Source organism: Alosa alosa, chromosome 8, assembly GCF_017589495.1.
Source record: "Alosa alosa isolate M-15738 ecotype Scorff River chromosome 8, AALO_Geno_1.1, whole genome shotgun sequence".
Taxonomy (NCBI): Eukaryota; Metazoa; Chordata; class Actinopteri; order Clupeiformes; family Clupeidae; genus Alosa; species Alosa alosa.
This window is the reverse complement of record NC_063196.1, coordinates 31,446,958-31,468,056: the sequence shown is the minus strand read 5'-3', so window position 1 is coordinate 31,468,056 and position 21,099 is coordinate 31,446,958. Positions and strand designations below refer to the sequence as shown.

Here is a 21,099-nt window from a genome sequence, read left to right as displayed (position 1 = left end):
TTGATTTCAGTAACTCCCACAGGAGGGCCGTTGCCAATTGCTAATCGAGGTGTTTCAGAGGCTGTAATCGACAGATGAGCTGTTTGAGTAAGGGCCATTTCTCTCCTTTTCAGGGACACAGGTTCACACACAACTTTGCATTCTGCTCTGTGGTGCAGCCTGGCAACAGGGATCTTATCAACATGACGTGTTTTGTGTCTGAATTCTGTCCTAGTTTGGGCAGCAGCAGCACTGGAGAAACTACACCAAGGTCATTTTCTAGATAAGGAGAACTGACTGCATGAGAAATTGTCAGGCACTGACCATCCCCATTTACTAATATCCATCCATCTGTTTGTTCCAATGCCATAACACATACAGGCTGATGCATGAAGTTGAGTTGAAAAAAACCCCACAAAATTACTGATTTCATTTATGATACAAATTGCTGGGATCATTTGACTCACACTGGTCTTTTTCTCTGTGTCCCCCAGTGTTCTCTTTAGAACCGCATAATGGTCAGTCGCTCTAGTCACATGTGTCTGCTTTGTCCAGCTTCATTCTTTGTTAACAACAAAACAAGTCTACAATGTGTGCATCAAGCCCCAAGTAGGTCAGGGTGACAGGGGGTCACAAAGTACGAAGGAAAGTACCGGTATGCATCAACAAGTATGCAGAGTTGATCATTTGGGCATAACAGGATGTATTCTGCTGCCACACAGACTAGAAGGTGAATTTTCACTCTGAAATGTTATCCTTAGTATAAAAACACCAAAGTCCTCATTTATCAAGAGTGTAGAAAGGATTCTAAATTCTATCTTACGAGTGGAATTTAGAATATAGAAATGTGTTTGTTGAACACCAACTACTCACTAGGGTCGTTGAGTTCATGGGCCTTGGAGAGCGAATGCCTCTTGCAGTTTGAGATTTTGGCCTGGTACGATGTCGAAGCTGCCGCAGTACTCCCCGCCAGCCCCATGCACGTCCGACCGCCGCTGTGCGGCATCAGCAGGTTACCGCGGGTAATGCGGGCGGGCGGGTTCATGACCACGTCCACGTGAGACGAGTGCAGGCCGCCGGCGGCCGCGCCATAGAAGTTCTTGTTGCCGAGCGTCAGGCCGCTATTCGAGCTGCTCGAGAGGGCGGGGGAGGGCTGAGTGGAGCGGATGGGGGGTCTGGCGTGGGGGGAGAGGGTGGGGTTCGCCTGGGACGAGTGCTGGTGGTGTGGGGGGAGCGACTCGGCTGGAAGAGCAATACCACAGTTCTGGCACTTGGTGTGGTCCTCGCTGCGTTTGCCACACTTCCCACACACAGAGAAGTACTCATGAGGCTGAAGGACGGGCTGCAGAGAGAGACGAGCAGACAGAGAGAGAGGTGGAGAAAGAGCACATACCATACGAGCACGAGAGATATGTTACTCAGTCATATTTGTATCTGTACACCGTTCAACTATTCAACATATTTTACATGGATTTGGCCAGAATTTATTGCTGGTATAATTTAAAAAAAATAAATAAAAGAATGCATCCATTTTACTACGAGCAACACAGAGTCTGACCTACAATGACACCATCAACACCAGACCAGATTGCAGGGAAGCAAAGTGTAAGATCACTTGCGAGTCTAGTGCACTTTTAACACATTAAATAATTAGCACACCCCAAGGAGCGCGACAGTTTAACTCTTTACCACTTCCTGCAACCAGTTCTCACATTATTAGCAAATGTCATAACACAGTAGCTGTAATGAGAAGCCTACAGCTTTCCCTCACAGTTTGACATGCTAGACCTCACAGGAAAGCTGACGTGTTAATCGAGCACTGTTACATAGTATCATAAGCTAATGCCAGAGAGCAGTGAGGTATCCCCTCCACTTGGAACGAGCAACAAGACTACTCCAGTTTCTTCAGCCTTGTAATACATTTGATGATATGCATAGAAAGAAATCCAATTTACTTAAACAATTATTTATCTTCATCTCAAAAAATGATTTCTGGTGGCCAGCGTTACAACCAAATTGCCATCACAGAAGCTATGTGTAAGAAATGTAGATATGCAGGCCAGGCAGGGGGGCAGTGAGTGAGCTTATGCCATAGTAATGATGGGGGGCCGTTTTAGTTTGAAAGAGCTATAGAAGTAGTTTCTTCAGTCTCATAATAATAATATTGAAGATTTGCATGAATAATTAGTCATTTAGGGCCATATTCTCCCATGCGCTTAAGTAAAAAAAAAAAAGAGCACAACAACGCACTTTTCAGCCTCTGTGCATTCTGCCCTTACGGAAGAAAATTACTATAGGGAGCAAGAAGTGATTTATTTATGTATTTACTTATTATAATCAATTATTTTTTATCTCTAAATTCATATCTGGTGTCTTCATCACAATAGAAATTCCCTTCACAGAATCCATGTGTACTAAATACAGATACGCAGACCGGTGGCAGAGTGCGAGGGGGTTTATGTGGTGCAGTCTGATACCTCTACTGTGTGTGCTGGAGAGAAGCTGACCATGGGGTCATGCACCGGCCTCCTCTTATGCTGAACACGCCTCTTAATGCTGATGTCATCCGTATCTAGGAGACACACAAACAGAAGAAACACATATATGCCTGTTATTCGTGTACTGGGCGCATGATAAGACTGACACCTTACCAAAAAGACATCAACCAGGTCTTTCTAACCAATTAAGTCTTTGCTCACAATGACATTAAAATCCAATGACATTAAAAGATTAATGATAAAATGACGTACCGTGGGCTGATAAAATATACACTGTCTTTTTGAATTTCATGAGCTCACATCTCACTTATAACAACTGACAGTAGGAGTCCTCTACTTATGTCAAGAGATTTAAACGCTCTCTCAGGAAATATGTCACTTTACTTAAACCTCCAACCGCATAACTGAGATTTGACACACATATGCACTACTACCTTACCACACTCTCAAATACGAAAACATCCTTCGTCTCTTTCCGTCTTCCTGTCTCTACTCCACTCTCTCACACACACTCACACACACACACACTCAGGGTGTCACAATTTCAATTTTAAGTCGAAATTGATCGATCTCAATCTTGAACTTCGAACTCAAAAGGTAGAATCGACGATGTAGCCACGGTTTTAAGATAAAAGCCTGCGAAACAGAGTAGGAAAAGGCCACAAAAAGTAAACAACATAAATAACGCATTAATAGTAATATTTTTAAAAAATTTAATCATGACTTTAAAATCGAAAATTCAATTGAATCGAGGATTTGGAGAATCGTGTCACCCCTAACGCACACACACACACACACACACAGTACTGTACCCATTCACATGTGCTTTTCCCCCTAACCTCTCCCACACCCGTTTATTTTGAGTCTGACTGAATCAATGATACAACAACGTTTCCCAGCATATGGTCAGGAGTTCAGTTATTGCATAACCACACCAACAGACACAACAAGAGACACTTCAGAGGCCAGCATCTGTAAACATGTATACGTCTTTCTCTGTGCTATCTACCCGCGGAGCTAAATGGACATGTTGGAAGATGTGGCTTTCCTGCATTTTGCTTCCCAGTAGATGAAAACAGACTGAATGAAAGAAAGGCAGACGGCAGTAATATGATCCTCAGACATCTGAGAGGGCGGATAAAAAGCCCAAACTGAATGGAACACATTTAAACATTCATTGATTTTTTTTTTTTTTTTTAACAAAATGGGCGTGCAATATTTAGTCTGGCTGGCTGACACATCTCATAGCAAAATATCCCCAAAATCAAGAAGATAACCATCAAGATAAACTGTAGGGCGTTAAGATATTGCTGAAAAGGTGAAATTAGACACTAAATTTGAAAATATATATATATATAAAACATTAGCCTAGATATTTATAAGGTAACTGCATCATTTACATGTTCATGGCATATTTATAAATCTACATGTTGGAGTGAACTGTAGGGCGAAAGGATTTTCATTTTCTGTGCTGTCTCACTGCCGACACTAAAAACTCACTTGAGCTGAACTAAATGCCAGCAGCAAATGAGAGGACCCCCTGTGATGTCCAGCTCACTCCTATGTCTGCACGAACACAAGGTCACCTTCAAGCACAATGTATTATTATGATTCCCGGTATTCCAGTCACAATTTGCCTGGCTGAACAACGGCACAGCTCCCTGCCAGCTTCTGACACAGAGGGGTGCGCCTGCCATCCGTCGCCCGCGGTCCCTACTCAGTCAGTCTTTTATCTCTCTATCCCTCCCTTTTCTTTTCTCCCCCTCTTTCTTTCTTTCATTCCCTCCTTTCATACTTGTCCTCCCTTTATTTGTCCCCCATACCCACGTTCTCTCTTTCACTGACACTCATCCTCTATGTACTGTATGTCCATTTTTTTTTTTTTTTTTAATTTCAGTATCTGCATCTCAACCTCTTTCTCTCTCTCTAACCCCTTTTCTTTGTCTGTCTGTTTCTTACCCTTTCCTATCTCTCTGTTTGCGTCTCTCTCCATCATTCTTGCTCACTTTTTCTCTCCCTTTCTCTCTGTGTGTCGGTCGCCCCCCCCCCCATCCGCCTTTCTCTCTGTCTCCTGCATGCTGCTCCTTGCTCTCGCAAGCGCGGGGAGGATTAATCCGAGCCGCCTGCAATCTCCCTCTGGCACACACAGTTGCAGGGCTCAGCCCAAATCTGCAGCCATGCACTCCGCTCACACACACCACACGCACTCACACACACCAGCCACCCGTTGGGACGATGTGCGCTCACAAATATCCCTGCACACATTTACTGACAGAAACACACCCATACATATATCCTCTCTTACACATGCACCCAGCTCTTGAGCACATGCATTAGTGGCCTTTCATGCCTATTCACGCGTGCACACGCGCGCGCGTGCGCACACACACACACACACACACACACACACACACACACACACACACACACACACACACACACACAGACAGACACACAGACAGACACACAGACAGACACACACACAGACAGACACACACACAGACACACACACAGACACACACACGCGCTAGTGGTCTTCGTCAGAGCACACATATAAAAATCTGTCTCCAACATATATACAGACACACACATAATTCTGACGAGGCAACGGCAGAAACACAACACAACACTGTGTTCCTTCCTCAGTTCTCATTTCTCTCCAGCACAGCGTGTCTCCCCCGGCGAGAGACGAGAGCATCTCTCTGGTGGGGCCCTGAACGGCGTGTTCCATAGGCACAGCCAGAAAGGGATTCACACAGAGAGACAGGGAATAAATGGCCATGTGAGAGAGAGAGAGAGAGAGAGAGAGAGAGAGAGAGAGAGCGAGAGAGAGCGAGAGCGCGCAAGAGCAGGGATAATGGAACTGTCAGAATCAAAAGAACACTGGAGGAGGAGGTGATGTGGGTTGGAGAGAGGCGACAGAGGACGGGGTTGTGGGAGGGTGGGGGGGGCTTACCTGAGATGTCTTGGCAGGTGAGTGTAATGCTCTCAATGTCTACTCTTTGGATTGACTGGGTGTTGAAGTCACTTCTGCAGGAACAAAAAGCAAGCAAAATGCCAAAATACTTTAAAAGTCGTCCTCCTTATACAGTGGATAATGATTACAATGATTTGCCTCAGATCATTTGCTGGTGAATGGCATGCATCAAGCAAACACACAATGAGGTGCAATACCTTCCAGAGATCAAAAACATGGGGAAGATACAGTATGGTTCATCAAATGACCTCCAGTTCATGCCCATTTGATAGCATCCAATTTCATTACTCAATACTCACGCTTCCATAACAGCACATAAATCCTACATGCATTTTGGTGATCTGAGCATGGAGTGTGTGGGATTAAACGGCAGAAGGCAGCAAACATGCCAAAGCACCTCAGGCAGCAGGAAGCTGAATGCAGTAGACTAGAGCATGAAGTGACGAACATTAAGCTAAGAAAAAGTGATTCTACTAATTCATTCGTTAAAAAGTTCAACTAAGGCATCGATAATAGAATTTGTCTACAGCACTGTGTCTGAGTGTGAAGCACTTCTCAGGTGTCTTACGCAGCACTGCTCAGGTGTCTTACCTTTCTTTCAAGTCAAGACTGCTTTTTAGAGAAGAACAAAAACAAGGAGGGAAGGAATGAAGTTGTAAATAAAAATGTAGCGATTTGCATCTCAAAAGAATAATTTAGTTTGGATCTATTCAAGCATCTCACACACTAACATGCCATCTCAGACATGAAATGGCACACACACGATTGCTTTCACTGAAGCATTTCACTGAACATTAAAGACTGTATCAGACCAACACCCTCGCACAAAATTGCTGTAAGTGCATGTTGTGTGTGATGTCTGTATGCTATTGAGACCTTGAATTTCCCCTTGGGGATCAATAAAGTATCTATCTATCAATCATTATGCTTTATACATCATGCAAATTCGAAAATGTGCAATTCTTTCTTTGCTTAGCCCTTCCTTCTACAACCAAAATAGTCTTTTCAAAAACACTCCTTGTGGTGCATAAATTTGAAAACGCAAAGTTCTTGTACACTTGACAAGAACATATTTGATTAATGTCAGCTAGATAAGGCTGAATTGCCTGGCCAGTACTGCCTGTAGCATTGTCCTTGTGTCTTGGGCTATTCCATTAGCTCGTACACTAGAGTTATATATTATTACCAACATTACACTATATTGATTTCTCAGAACATTAAGACACAGAAAGTTATAGAGCAAGCCTGTGCTCAACACACAGACTGACAAACATACTGCAGCTGCTAAATCATACTAAATTATCACTGTGTTTCTAGCCACAGGTTATTATCACTCAGTGAACATCGCCATACCAATTATTCAAATTGCACAATGACCAGGTGGCAGACATGATGGTGGCGAGGGTGGTGGTGGCCATAGAAGAGTCATATAATGTTCATTGTGCAACTGCTCCCATTTAAATGCATTACATTCCTACGAACTCACAATTGCACTTATGACCAGCAGATGGTAATTACCCGCCTCCAGTATGGTGTCAGAGCCAAAGTCTGCACTGATATGCAGCTCCTTTGGGTAGTTAAATTTAAAAATGTCTGCTGAACAGGAAAAAAATACTACAGAAATTCAAATACAGCACGCTAGGACTTACCTTTGGGTGGGCTTACGTACTGCAGAGGGAGTGTGTGCGTGCTGGAACAGTCTCCCCTGAACGACTACACCCTGCGAGGGCGAGGGGCTGAGAATAAAATAATTGGTTCTGTTGGGCATCTGTTGAGACGCTGCTACCGAGTGTGGACTTTCACTGAATGGTAGAACAAAACACAAATCGCATGGAGTTCAAATCAACAAAACAAAGCAGCTGGATGAGGATGAATCACTTGAATCATCATTTCAACTTAATTCCCTTGGTCTTTGCATGCATTACACTTAATGACTATTGTGCTATGCTCCACAAAATCGGACAGCATGTCTGCATTTTCCCCATCCATATAATGGAAAAGGGGAAGATGTGAAGTGAGCACTTCCTTTACCATTCAGATTTTTTTTAAAAAACACGAAACTAAAAGCACTTCCCCTCAACCACACATGCAAAGCGACCACACAAATAGCCAAGTCACGCAAACACACGCCCATACCTGAGCATCCTATTGGTTCCAATTTTGTTTAGAGTCCTATAATGATTGGGATGGTTTGGCCTCCTCTCGTAAGTCCTCTGCGTGTCAGTGGAAGTGAAATGCTTCAGGGGGGGAGACTGGTAGGGGGGAGAGGGAAGAGGGACAGAAGGCAGAAATGAGTGTGAGGGAGAGAAAAATAACATCAGGGGCCTGATGATGCATCTGCCACTTCTGCTGGGAAGCTGGGAAGCATGTGTGGTAACAGAAGCCTGTATGACTAAATCTGAAATGGGCTTTTAAAGGTGTGTTTGTTCATCTATGTGAGTGGGTGGGGGTGCCGGCGGGCAGGCGGGAGGAACAAACTGTGCCATCACTGTCTGTCTGGGAATAAATACCACGCTTGTGTATTCTCTTGTAGGTGAAAGGGCTCCAGCTAATTAAGACACAAGGGCCGGGCCGGGCAAAACAGGAAGTGAGTGGCGATGCTGGAAAACAACACTGCCATCAATCTGGGCGAGGGGCACCGAGGCAAGCTGAGAGGAGACAGACTCGGCCAGCGAAACAAGAGAGAGAGAGAGAGAGAGAGAGAGAGAGAAAGAGAAAGAGAGAGAGAAAGAAAGAAAGAAAGAGAGAGAGAGGGAACAGGGGCATGGTAGGGAGGGGGAGGACAAAGACTGGCGTCCATTAAAAAAGATGATGGAGTCTTTTACAGAGAGGCAGAGGACGAGGGCACGAGATGGGGAAACAGAGAGAGAGAGAGAGAGAGGCGAGCAAAGCGAGGGAGGTACCTTCAACCCCTCAGGGGAGAGCTCCTGCGGTCCGCCAGCTTCATCCATACTCACAGGAGGGCTGCAAAACAGACAGAAGAGGACAGGAGAGAGAGAGAGAGAGAGAGAGAGAGAGAGAGAGAGAGAGGAGACAAGAGCCAGCGTGTTCATTAAAAGACAACTCCGTTCTGACCATTGTGAGGAGGGAGAAAGAGACACTCAAAGCAACACATTCAACCACCTCATGCTTGGTATAATGTGATGTGCAAATGTCGCTGAGCCCTTTTCTCAGCTTGTACTGACAGAGAGACTATGTACAAATCTGAGCATGGCTGGTCGTCATTTCCTCTCTTCGATGTGGAGGATAATGACAGTGTGCATACGCGCTGCATTTTTGGATGCAACAATAACTAGATAATGGAAGCTTAGGCTGGCAGTGTCTGATTGAAATCAGAAAATTGCAGCCCAAGTGCGCTGGCTTTTTAATAATAGGGCCTGTGAGGTTCGCACCAGCAGCACGGGGAATACAACACCGAGGCCATTATGCCGCCGAAATCATGAGACCACAGGTGTGACCGTCTCAATTGAAGCTCTGGGATCGATCAGCGTGTCTGCGAGATGTGGGTGGTGAGTTTGTGGGTGGGTGGGTGGTGGTGGCTTTGTGGGTGGGTGGCACTGAAGCAGGAGAGCTCAGAATGCATGAGATGAGCTTCAGAGAGAGCGTGGAGGGGTGACAGAGGGAGACGGAGACAAACAGGCAGGAAGTGAGATAGAAGGAGAAGCTGACGGAAATAGACAAAGAGCACAGCGGGGTCGGGGAGAGGCTTTTGCAGCTAGAGAGAGAGAGAGAGAGAAAGAGAAAGAGAAAGGATGAAGGTAAAGAAGGAAGGAAAAGAGATGGAGTGGGAGAGATAGACAAGACTGTGTGAGAAGACAGGAACTGAGAAAGTGAGAGAGAGAGAGAGAGAGAGAGAGAGAGAGAGAGAGAGAGAGAGAGAGAGAGAAGGGCTTACTCATGCCTCCTCTGCTCCTCACAGTCACCAGAGAGAGAGAAGCTCCAGTTCTGTCTGTAACCTCCATCTCTCTTGGCCTCTGATCTATCTAGAGCTAGAAGGGTAGGTAGGAGGCAGGGGAAACAAGAAAACATCACACAACAATTAGTCCGGCAAGGCTACTGGTAGCAGCCTCACACAACCAATGTATATCATAGCAGTTAAGGTGTATGTGGACAGCCAAGGTATTTTCCTCTTAGTCACAAACACAAGTTGTGACACTGTTGCATTACCAGTATCCTAGCGCTAGCGGTTAGGGAACGCTGTGCTGGTACTATTGTTCCTTTCCCGGGAATTCTGTTGCGGCAACTTTGCTAGACTATTGTTGCAGTCGTCATGTAGATGCAATAACAGAACAGCAGAGTTCGAGCCCTGTGCTGGTCGCCTACATTCTATTGACTACAAGACACAAAAGGCCTTGACGAAACCACCTGCTTCTGCCACCAGAATGCGTCCATTGTGGACCATGAAAGGACTCTTTTCATCCATCTGGACCGCGATGAAATGGGTGACTACAGCACCATGATCTAAGACAGCCAAAGTGGACGACGATTTCATTAATCACCTTATCTGATAATTACGAAATGAGACCATTTGTACTGGGGGCTGACAACAGCTTTGACAAAGGGACAGAAATGGAGAATGGCATCTAACTGCTTTGGGATCTTATTTTATTCTTTTCTTCCTGTGAGGTGACTTGCTAAGTAGCTCCCTCCCTCATTATGCAAGCGTAGAAAGACCGAGACGAAACCAGGCCAGGCCACACTGGGTCGCTTTGCACACCTACTCTTGCCACCCCCTCTAAAACACACACACACACACACACACACACACACACACACGTAGCTTCCGAACGGGGAAGTGATGGGCCATTTCCTAGAGGAGCAGTGCAAGATCATCATTTTATAACCAGCTTACATGATTCGCAATACTGCTGCGGACTTGGGTCACTATTCGTCTCCAAGCTTTGCTTATAATGCTATGATCTACTCTCTTTTTTAAAGAGTTCAATAATGGATTTCAAAAATAATTGAATAGGCCTAAGTCAAGGGCAGGCACAATATTGTCATTGTAAAATCATCCCTCTCATCTAGAGTCTTTAGCAGCTTAATTCTGGCCTGAAACCTTAGAACCTACTGATTGACTGGGCTTTATATACTAAATATTATTTTAAGAGGTTTAGACATAATAAATCAGTGCCTTGAGTTAGGCTAGAGTTGTTCTTTCAAAATGTTCTTTATAAAATAAGTGGCATGAACCAAAAGCTCAACTGTGCCAATTGGAAGGGGTAGATCATCCCTGACTTGCTGTAAGGCTAGTGTTTGTATTCCACACCACGTAGTTCAATGGATATTTGTTCTATCAGAATGCCTTTGAGGCATTAGCACCTAAATAAGAAATGGGCTGTGCCACTTGCAGGGTGTTCCACACACTGAGTGCAGTGTTAAATTGGATGCCGTGACAGAGGCCAGCGTGCCAGTTTCCAGCGTGCTACTCATGGGCACCCCCATGGAGGCTGACGCCAAAATAGTCAAACCAGTCCCAGCTAGGGCAGCTAGGCCTAGTTATCTACATAAGCATAATCTTGGCGTTTATGAGCTGTCAGTACACACAGGCTTATATACACTTAAATATTTGTGGGGTAGGACTGTTGTATAGATTTGATCGACCAAACAAAAAGTGAACTAGGGACGCGCACAGCCAATCAAGCCAAGAACATTCAGCCTATTGCACAATTGTATTAAATATTACAATTATGTGGTGTGTTGCCACTGTGAGTGTTCATTTATAAATGACATTTCTTTCCTTGCCTGTGCAGGTCTGACTGATCTGGAGCCATATCCTCAGGAAGACACACCATACTGCCCTAAAGCAAGCCATTTCATTTCAGTTCAGAATTATATTTTGTGTGCTGAAGCAGCCATCAGTTGTTTATAGGCTGCACAATAACTGAAGGCTACAGAAGTCTATCACAGTGGCAAGCTTGTGAGCAATAGTGACAGGTCATCTGGCAAGTTAATATGCCTCTTTAAATGTAAGCATAGCTGGTGTTGTTTTAACAAAAATACTTATATGTTCATCTGTGAAAGTGCTTTAAGAGTATTGACTAAAATAAGACATGGTGCATTCCACATATCATGTGTCAGTTTCTTCAATTAATTTTTCCTATCAAGTTGATCAACTTTAGTGGCTAACAAATCAGTAAGAGGTTTGAGGTTGAAAGGTAGGCTGTGTTTTGAAGCTTACTGAATGACGTGCGTGGAAGACATCAAGATCTGTAAATATTTACACTTTAATATGTGAAAAGAAAAAGATTTACAGAAAATGTGCTCTCTTCTTTTGTGCATATTTGAGTTCCAGGCCTATATTAGCTAGCTAAGAAGTGTGTAATGGAGATTCTCCAGTTTACTCGTTTGCTAACAGCAGGCATGCGAATGAATCCAGCAGAGAAATGAGCATTGTTAAACCTTCCCAGTGTCATACACTTGATGTATCACCGTAGATGTGTCTGTTCATGTCAGAGTAGTATTGTCTTATTGAAGCAAATGCCATTTTGTTGGCTACCAAACAACTGAACCCTTCAACATTAGCAGGCCGAGGCCGCTCAACACAGGCAGACAAAACATCAGGATTGCACATTTGTCTGTAACGTTAATCTTGTCCAGTGCCCCTGGGCAATCTATGCATTACAGCCACCGTGTTCATTTAAAAAGCATCTAATGTGAAATCGCGAGTAACATTTATATATTCCCGTGGGCAGTATAACAGAAAACATACACTGTAAAACTGGATTGAGTCTTATTAGTATCGCTGACGTTAGCTAATCCAACGTTAGCTACGTACAATTACTTTAAACTGGCTAGTTAGCTCGCTAGCATCTTCATAGCTACCAAACTTGCAGACACCTCGAGCCGCTGGATTCGCGGAGGGAGGTATTCTAGCTAATGTAGTCCAAGAATTAGTATAAGGTAAAGAGGTTGGATTATCATGACATAATAGAAATTCCCATTCGTAATGATCCATTATTGACAAATACGGAATAGAAATTACTGCAACGTGTGCTTCAACAGAAAACATTTCCTATCACAAAATACGAGTGTCTCGAAATGATAGCTGCCTGCTAACAATCAATGGTGAGCTTACAGCCAGCAGGCTACCCGCCGTGCTGCTGCACATAAATGCCTCTGAACCCGTTAGCATGGCAAGCTAGAATCTATCCCTCTAAAGAAATATTTCTACCGTTATAAATATTTTCGTTTCCCATCAATTGTCGTTGAAACTACAAATGTATATACATCTCAAACAAGAGCGATGCGATAGATGGAAGACGACACGAAATGGCTTAAAAGAAAAGCGTAATAGCTTACCTTCAATAAAAATGCTCTTGTGGGCCATGTTTACTCCATGTTGTCATCGACGGAGGATGAGTGCTCCTCAGTTCTCTAGCTACGTTGCCGAATGAGACTTGGCGCCTGCTGCTAGTTGTACACCAGAATGTAGCTCCAGTATTTTTCACTGTCAAGAAAATGTGTTTTGTAATCTTCATATATATTTCAGAGATGGATGCATACAGACGTCAGTTAAACCAATATGTCGTTTTATATTGTATTTATGCATTGCACACCAAAATTCAATTTGTTTTAGAAGAGTTTAGCTAACGCTAGCGTGGCGCTGTCCACCCCTGTTGTTTGGTATTTGCTATATCCATCCTGCTGCTAGCTACCTCCTATGTGACCTGCCAAGTTTAGCTGTAACGTCAAATAACGTCAGTATGTTTTCTTCTACACGTTGATTATAAATGTCCTTTAAATTCAAAAATAAGAAATAAACGATAGTTTACAGTAGGCCTACTTGTCATATGTGTCAAAAAAAAGTGTCAAATATCTGATGGAGTGAATAAGTCCTGAAGTGGCAGAAGTTTCAGCCATTAGCAGGCGATGGAACAGGACAAATCAAAAGACTAGCTTCTGTTTTAGGAGACAGCTTTAGTAAATTGTAAATGTTTTCTTTCCAGGCAAGTCCTAGCCTATGCATACTTTCTTAGTACTTATACTTACTTAGGTTATAAACATAAAAATACCAAGTTGGTTGTTATTTCCATAACTCATTATATGGCCAACGTTAAGTATTGCCCCGTGTGTTTGTTTTTGTACTGAAATTACCTCAGCACATAGGCAAAAGTCCACAATCTGAGGGCCAAAAATCAAAAACTACACTCTTAGGTAAGATATCGAGTCAATGCTCATTTAACTGGTAGGTGGCGCCAAATACCACTGTTGTTACACCCGAGTTACCAGTAATGACAGCTATAGCTGTGACTAGACATGGCAGGTAATGCTCTGATCTAGCAGTGGAAACCTGTAGGCTAGACATTACATTATATGATTCTACTCAAATCCCACTGGTTTCAGGATCTGTCTACTCTGAGCTTTGCTTTTTTCTGATAAAACCTGACATTCTACACATGAGCAATTATGTGTGTACTCATAACTAGCCTACCTGACTTTTGCCCTAGTGCATGCACATGGATGTAGCCTACATGTTTCACCTGATTTTACAGACACTGAGTTGGCTACTCCCACTTTACCTGCTCTCAGAATATTTTTGATAGTAGGGTAGTCTACTATAGGCAATAGCTCTCATTTTGGTTTAGACCTAACGTCCAGACCTGGTCAAGATCTGACAGGCTAATATTAAGCATTTGCAGTATCTTAGGCCTAATATTCAGGCAAAGCAGTCAAAACATCAGATTAAGCCATTTTGCCATCCAGTGTTACAATTCCATAGACTTCACAAGTTTTCCTGAGACCTGATGCTTTTTCATGTTTTAGACCTGACTGCAAATCCACTTGGCAGAGGTTTTCCCAAAACCTGACAAACTGACCACAGAGCGACACTGAAAATGCAGCTGTCACGTTGTCAACAAGGCTGGATATGCTAGCAATTCTTTGGTTACAATGTATGTTGTGCATACAGCACCACCATGCACACACTTGTGAAATGCATATCTCTCTCACAATAGAATAAGGGCACCTAAATTGTTATCAAAACAATTAAAGCCATCCTTACACCAGAAGACAAGATTTGGGAAAGATTCTTGAAAGATTGAAGTCTTTTGAGTAAAGCTTGAATGGGGGGCATTAGTTAAAATACTCCAATCTTTCAAAAATCTGTCCAAAATCTTGTCAAAATCTTCTGATGTATGGGTAGCATAAACGGAAACAGTGTCATTTGATAAGTTTAATTAAATGTGCTCATTTTGTTTCTAGGTTAGGCTGTCTTAGATAGATAGATAGATAGATAGATAGATAGATAGATAGATACTTTATTGATCCCCAGGGGAAATTCAATTTACAGAACATACTGCAGGTTCATGATTAGTATGGATAATATGGATCACAGAAACGGTTACCACAGATCAACAAGCGTGAGACATGAAATAAAACTGCAAAATGTTGTCCAATTACTCATGTGATGATTTAATAGGCTCGGCAATGGCATGCAGGAATTCCGTCACTGCATATCCACCAACTGGGGGCCCAAGGTCAACTTCATAACTTACATATGTGTGAATCTTTTATGTGGAAACAAGAAACAAGTCACTGTTTGTTCTCATCCTCACATTGCAGATTATATCAAATTAACTGAAACAGTATTTCAAGTACCCCTTGGGGCATTATTATTGTGTATCCATTATTGGAGAAAATATTTCACGACACTAACAAGCTACACTTTTTTGCAAATTGGTAAAAAAAAATCATGGCTTTACTGGTATACAATCTCCATTATTGTTATTCATTCAGTTTTAATTACCAATAAATGACAGCACACTGGAGTATGACAGTACAGTACATTACTCACTCAGTAACACCTTACACAGCCACAACATGTACATGGCTTTATGACGGTCAGCAATATGGTTTGTGAGATATACTGTACATAGCCACAATAACATGTAGATGACATTACTTAAAATGACAGCAATATGTGTCATGAGATACACTCCCAATAAAGTCGATGACAACCTCAGAATAAATACTCATAATTTAATGTGATAAGCAGAGGTGTAGGAAATAGGGGAATCCCCTCATCAACACCACCACAACTTACTCCAAAACAAAATGAATCCATAATGCATGAAGTACAACATATTGTATGTTTTATTTATGAGTGTGAGTCACAAAATCTGCCTGCATCCTACCAAGCAATGGCTCTAAGTGAAGAGACAGTAAAAGCCGAGTTATAGACCGTTAGGCGTAGTTGTAGGCTGTTATGCAAGAAATATGGCTTTATAACAACTTAAGTAAAGTTTGAACACACTATGGTAAAAATGACAGAATATCCACAGAATAACACCCCAATCTTTTTTCATGCTGCAAAAACGTTTTCCTGCTTTCATAATTGTGACATTTTTCTCTTGTTAAAATGGTAAATGTGTAGTTTTTTTCCGTTCTATATGGCTCCTCTGAAGAATAGTCTCACAGTTTTTGATTGCATCAGATAAGAATAATAATTGTGTGCTCTCCCTACACCCTGTTGATCCCCCAATCTCAAACACCTTCCTGATTGTAAGTAAACCTCAACTCAGTGGAAATAAAGAACGTGCCATACTTTGCACTCACATGGGGAAAACACATCCAAGGTGCACATCAGCAAAATGAACTGAATACAGTACAGTGCATCTCTTACTGTTTTGGTTCCACAAACACATAAAGCGTGACATGTAGGCCTACCTTTATTTTATAGCCTATTAAATACATCACAAAAATAGACCTTGTTGCCATGTGATCACTAGTGCTAGATATAGATATTCATCCTGTCATGCCACGGTTGTCATTCTTAATGTGACTATCAAACGCTAAGCCAGTGTGACCTGAACACAATGACACTATTAAAAAGCCATGTCGCATTTTCAATTAATTAAAGTAAATCAAAAAGTATTACATTATCATCTCAAGATCTAACCCTTTAAAAGAAGGATCTGATTTTTACTGCTTCCCCATTCATTTGTATGTTTGCTTATCAGCAGGAGAGTGCAAAAACTATGGGAGCGATTTTCATGAAACTTGGGGGAGGGGTGTTGTGGACCAAGGATGAACCCATTTCATTTTGGAGAGGATCCGGATCAAGTGTCTCATCCAGGATTTCCCCCACCTAATTGAACATTGGAAGATGTTCAGCATTGTTTAATGCTCCACAGGGCGAGCTATACATGGGAGTGCATTTATCTTCTTCATTCTTCTGTCTGATTAAAGCACTGATCTGATTCTGATTCATTGGGCTGTTGGTCAGTACACAGTTTTGTCTTTTTAAAGCAACACCAAAGAGTTTTTTCTACCTTAAAATAATGTTTCCAAAATCGTTTCAGTGGTTCATCAACTCGTAACGGTGAACGGCACTTCTGCATTCGCTTCGCGGCCCTCTATCGGCTATAACCGCACTATGTAAGTTTGCCAGATCGGGTAGCGGATCTGTAGTTCGATGGAATGACACATAAGAAACTACAAATGTGACTTGCGTCTGATGTCGCAATACATCGTACTTTCATAAAATCATGCCACATATTCTACCTTGTCTGTGGACATTGTTATTTCCAAAGCCAGTGCTGGATGAACAAATAGTGCGTGCGACAGAGGAAAAGTTCTTTGGTGTTGCTTTAATTGAAATAAAACATTGTCAAGCAGTGTATACATGGTGCGGCTAATACACAGGAATTTACTGTATATGCATCTAGAACGTTCAAGCCCGATGCTTTAATTCTACCTTTCTGTCTATCGTGAGTAAGTGGAGTGGACATGTAAAAGCCAGAAGAGAATTGCTTTCGGAAAGCATTCCAAATCCAAATGGACACATAGAGTTTACTTAATGTTTCCTCCGGCACTGATATACGAAAGCAGAGACAACACAGTCCGATTTTCCTCTGGTTTGAAATATGATGACCACCTCAGAACATTAGCAGGAAGAGGAGGACATAGAGCCTCTCAGTGACTCAATTACATCTAATGAGCTTGGCTGACTCTCCACTCACTGTGGAATTGCTCTTAAGCTCAGCAGGGGATACGAGGACATCAGACCAAAGTTGTTCCAAATAGGTGTGTTTGCTTTTGCTGAATCAGTTCCATGCTTTTAGATCATGAAACACACTAACGCACAAATACAGTACTGCAGTATAATTGCCCTTCATAACCTACCAATGAGTATGTGTCACAACATTAAACTCCTGAGTAGTTTTCATGACCACATTCCATTTTTCCAAATGTAAATGTAACATTTCAGTTTGAAAACCACCATCTAAAGTATGACCTAAAACTACAGAGTTCCCCTTGTTTTGCAACAATCAACCGAGACAACCCATGACTTCATATGGGTGTGTATGGATTTTGAGATTCAATCAAAACACATTGAGCATTTTATTACCTCAGAGCAAGCACATCTGTGTCCATGATACTGCAAAGTGTTCGGTGTGTGTGTCTGTGTTTGCGTGTGTGCTGCAGTGTGTGTGTGTGTGTGTGTGCTGAAGTGTACGGTACATGTCATAATAAAGGAACTGGAATAACAAACACCTGCCCAGATTCTGGGTTTAGCCTTTACTCTTAAAGCAAGTACAACTGAGCAATGTGTCTGAGTGAATTGAAGCATTTCATCTGAAAAGCACCTTCTAAAGTGGTGGAATAATCCCTGAGTAAGAAGTGTCTTTAGAATGGAACTGATGGTTAATAGAACAATCCACTCTGTGAGATTAGTTGCATTAGTCTTAGGCTAACACAAGACATTGATATGGCCACCATTGTGTAATGCAACTTGTCTTGCACTCTTAGACACAAGGTCACACAATGTACATAGCAAACACCGTAGTGTCAAATGCTGGTGTTTACACAGTTTGCGTGTGATCCCATGAAATCATTTTTAAATAATGTACCACAACCCAGCCAGTGTTCTTGGCAGTGTCTTGTTTCACAATGTGGAGAGTAAAAACAAAATATGATAATTGCAACAGAAACAGATCTTCTACAATATACAGATGACAAACAGATTGACTAAAATTCATATATAATGCTTGTGCATGTATTGCATTTGTGACCAAGTGGCTGTATGCATGTACAGTTGATATTTTCCCCATCTGCCCAGAGACTGTTCCATTTCTAACTTTGCATTTTGCTGGAACGGTTAAGCTGGACTCCACTTGAATGGGGGAATCCGATGGCTCAGCTATCATAGAGGACTTGGAAGGCACATGCCTGAATCTCAGCTGTTAAAAGCTATGAGTGCCTGAGAGCTCATCTTAAATTTAGCCCTCCTCCTCAGTCAGCCTCAAACTCCTCTCTGAGTCAAAACATAACACAGAGAGAGAGAGAGAGAGAGGGAAAGAAGATAGATAGGCTGACTCTTGACAAAAACAGACTGAATTATTCTTCTGGTTCACTTGGGTGTCTGCTGCTGTGGTCAGAGAGGAAAGGCAGAAATTAACTTCTCAAAGAAACAGTATAGTGATAAAGAGAGCAGCAGCTCTGACTGACCCCCCTCCCTCCTGGTCTCACTCACTCGCTCACTCACGCTCACGCTCACCCACTCTCTTTGCGCTCACAGTCGGTGCGAGTCTCCCTGCTGGCTCAAAACTTTGTGAGAAGACAAAAGCAGGATCTCTCCAGTGGTAACATTCACAGTATCTCCCTGAGCGCCGCAGCTCTACCGAACAGAGAACTTGAGGAGCCAAAGGAGAGCAGAGGAGAGTATAGAGGAAGAGGAGTGGGTGTCTTTGTAAAAAAAAAGTGTTTTGGACACAGAGGCTTGGAAGTGAAGAGTTCTGAGGAGGGTTCTCTCTGTCCTTGTGCTGGTTCCTAACTCTCAGCAGCTGTTGCCTCTCAGGTGTGAGCTGTCGACTGGACTTGGACCACTGTAGACAGGTAAGGCAGCGAACTTCAGTTTCAGTCATGAGAGCAAGATAAAAACACGCTAAACTGGTAGAGATAACTAGATCTGTCCTGTATATTGAAATGTAATAAACTGTATTTCATAGTCAGAAAGTGGTAGGTGACAGTGAAGGTTATGTCACTGAGAGATTAATGTAGTGTTTACAGACATATTACAGTCTGAAATAGCCTGTACTTTGCTTCTTTGACAGTGTATCAAATTGCTGGCTATTATTCATATGAATAAGAGGACCATCCACCATTGTTTGTGTGTGTGTGTGGTGCCTGTGAGTGTCTGTATGAGTAAAAGGGTGTCTCTGTGAGTGTGTGTGAGAGTGACTCATGAATCATTCAGTGGGAAGCACATCATTTGAATCAATGAGTTGTGGAAGGGTTGTGGGATGTGCCGCCAGGCTGATTTTCAGTAAATGTTCCCCGCACTCAGGAAATGGTACATTAGAAAGGGAGCATTAATTGATTACATCTCTAACCAAAAGAGTGCTTCTGCTCATGCTCTGGGGAGCGGACAAACAAGGAATAAATAACACTTGAAACGGCTGCACAGATCTAGATGCAGTGATAAGCCATGGAACCATCAAGCTACTTTTACTGAACTTCAATATTTTGTCTGTGTGTGTGTGTTTTGGGGGCTGGAGGAGCAAATCCTCTGATGCTACAGAGGCCACCGCATGACGTCCTAAGCTAGATAAATTATTCTCTTGAGAAAGATTTAAAGTAGACACAGTACAGCTAAGCTTGGTGTTTCTACTGTTTACATTAGAATGGGAGGGCATAAAAAATAAGTTTCTAAGTCTCACTCTGGACAGAGACGAATTCTTCAAGTGGCTTTTCACAAAATTCAGCATCCTCGGCTCTTGGAGGATTTAAAGCCAGATGAGATATGATCACAAACCACTCTCGGAGGATGATAATGAATTTGTTTAGTGTGCTGCCAGGGAACTATCTGGATGACAAACCTTAATAACAGACGTTGAAACCCACGCTTTGCACTCTCCCTTTCTTCACCAGTGTGGGAGGCTTGAGAGTTCTGGTTAATGTGTACTTTTTGTTTGTGTCGTGAGACATAATTATTCTGTCCCCGAGGACCTGTGGGGGAGCACAAGGGGATCCCTGACAGACTTCCTGCTCTGTAGGCATACCATCAGCAGCCAGTGTTGTCGTCAGAAGGTGCCAACCCCCTCTGTCTTTTTCTTTTTGTTTCTGTGGTTTTAGGCTGTGAAACCAGATTGGGTATGCTTTCCCACATCTTGTTGAGAAAAACGTGTTCCATGATGGGCTTTTTCCTACCCGTTCCCCTACTTGTTTTTATGACACTCGATTTGGAACTACATTGTAGTCGAGGATAAAAAAAAACATTTGCAGTTGTTACTCTACTATGATATGGTGATATATGATTAGATATCTATTTGACAGTTCACTTGTGCCTCTAGTTCTGCTTACATCTTGAAAAGATCTCGTTAGATCTCGTACGGTCAGTGTGAGGGAACGTGTTGAGTTGTCATTGTGAAGCTGTCACAGAGCAATAAAAAGTCATTTATCCCCTGTAATTCTCTGTAAATCTGCCCCAATATACCATGTCATTATACAGAGGTTTGTCTATTTGGTTTTTCCATTCCCTCTGCCCCCAAAGAGCTAGAGTGAGTTTAGAGACTATTGCTTGGGTAGCTCAGTAACATTAACACCTAGGAGCCAGAGTGGTTTTAGAGACTATTGCCTGGGTAGCTCAGTAACATTAACACCAAGGAGCCAGAGTGGTTTTAGAGACTATTGCCTGGGTAG

The 21,099-nt window shown here is 42.6% G+C and overlaps 2 protein-coding genes across 10 annotated transcripts in view; one reads left to right on the top strand and one right to left on the bottom strand.

Annotated features, from left to right (window-relative positions):
• Window positions 1-13,109, bottom strand: part of senp6a (SUMO specific peptidase 6a) — a 30,019-nt gene extending 16,910 nt beyond the window's left edge. The window contains exons 1-9 of the mRNA XM_048249716.1: window positions 12,757-13,109; window positions 9,350-9,443; window positions 8,358-8,418; window positions 7,591-7,706; window positions 7,104-7,256; window positions 6,046-6,066; window positions 5,434-5,507; window positions 2,457-2,551; window positions 853-1,321 (exon numbers count right to left, since the gene is read on the bottom strand). Coding sequence (XP_048105673.1) covers window positions 853-1,321; window positions 2,457-2,551; window positions 5,434-5,507; window positions 6,046-6,066; window positions 7,104-7,256; window positions 7,591-7,706; window positions 8,358-8,418; window positions 9,350-9,443; window positions 12,757-12,784 — 1,111 coding nt within the window. The 5' untranslated portion in view covers window positions 12,785-13,109. The remainder of the gene's footprint in view (window positions 1-852; window positions 1,322-2,456; window positions 2,552-5,433; window positions 5,508-6,045; window positions 6,067-7,103; window positions 7,257-7,590; window positions 7,707-8,357; window positions 8,419-9,349; window positions 9,444-12,756) is intronic.
• Window positions 13,110-18,915: 5,806 nt separating this feature from the next.
• Window positions 18,916-21,099, top strand: part of LOC125298918 (filamin-A-interacting protein 1-like) — a 33,156-nt gene continuing 30,972 nt past the window's right edge. For all 9 annotated transcript variants that reach the window (XM_048249857.1, XM_048249856.1, XM_048249855.1 and 6 more), the window contains exon 1: window positions 18,916-19,293. The gene's annotated coding sequence lies outside the window, so the exon portion shown is untranslated. The remainder of the gene's footprint in view (window positions 19,294-21,099) is intronic.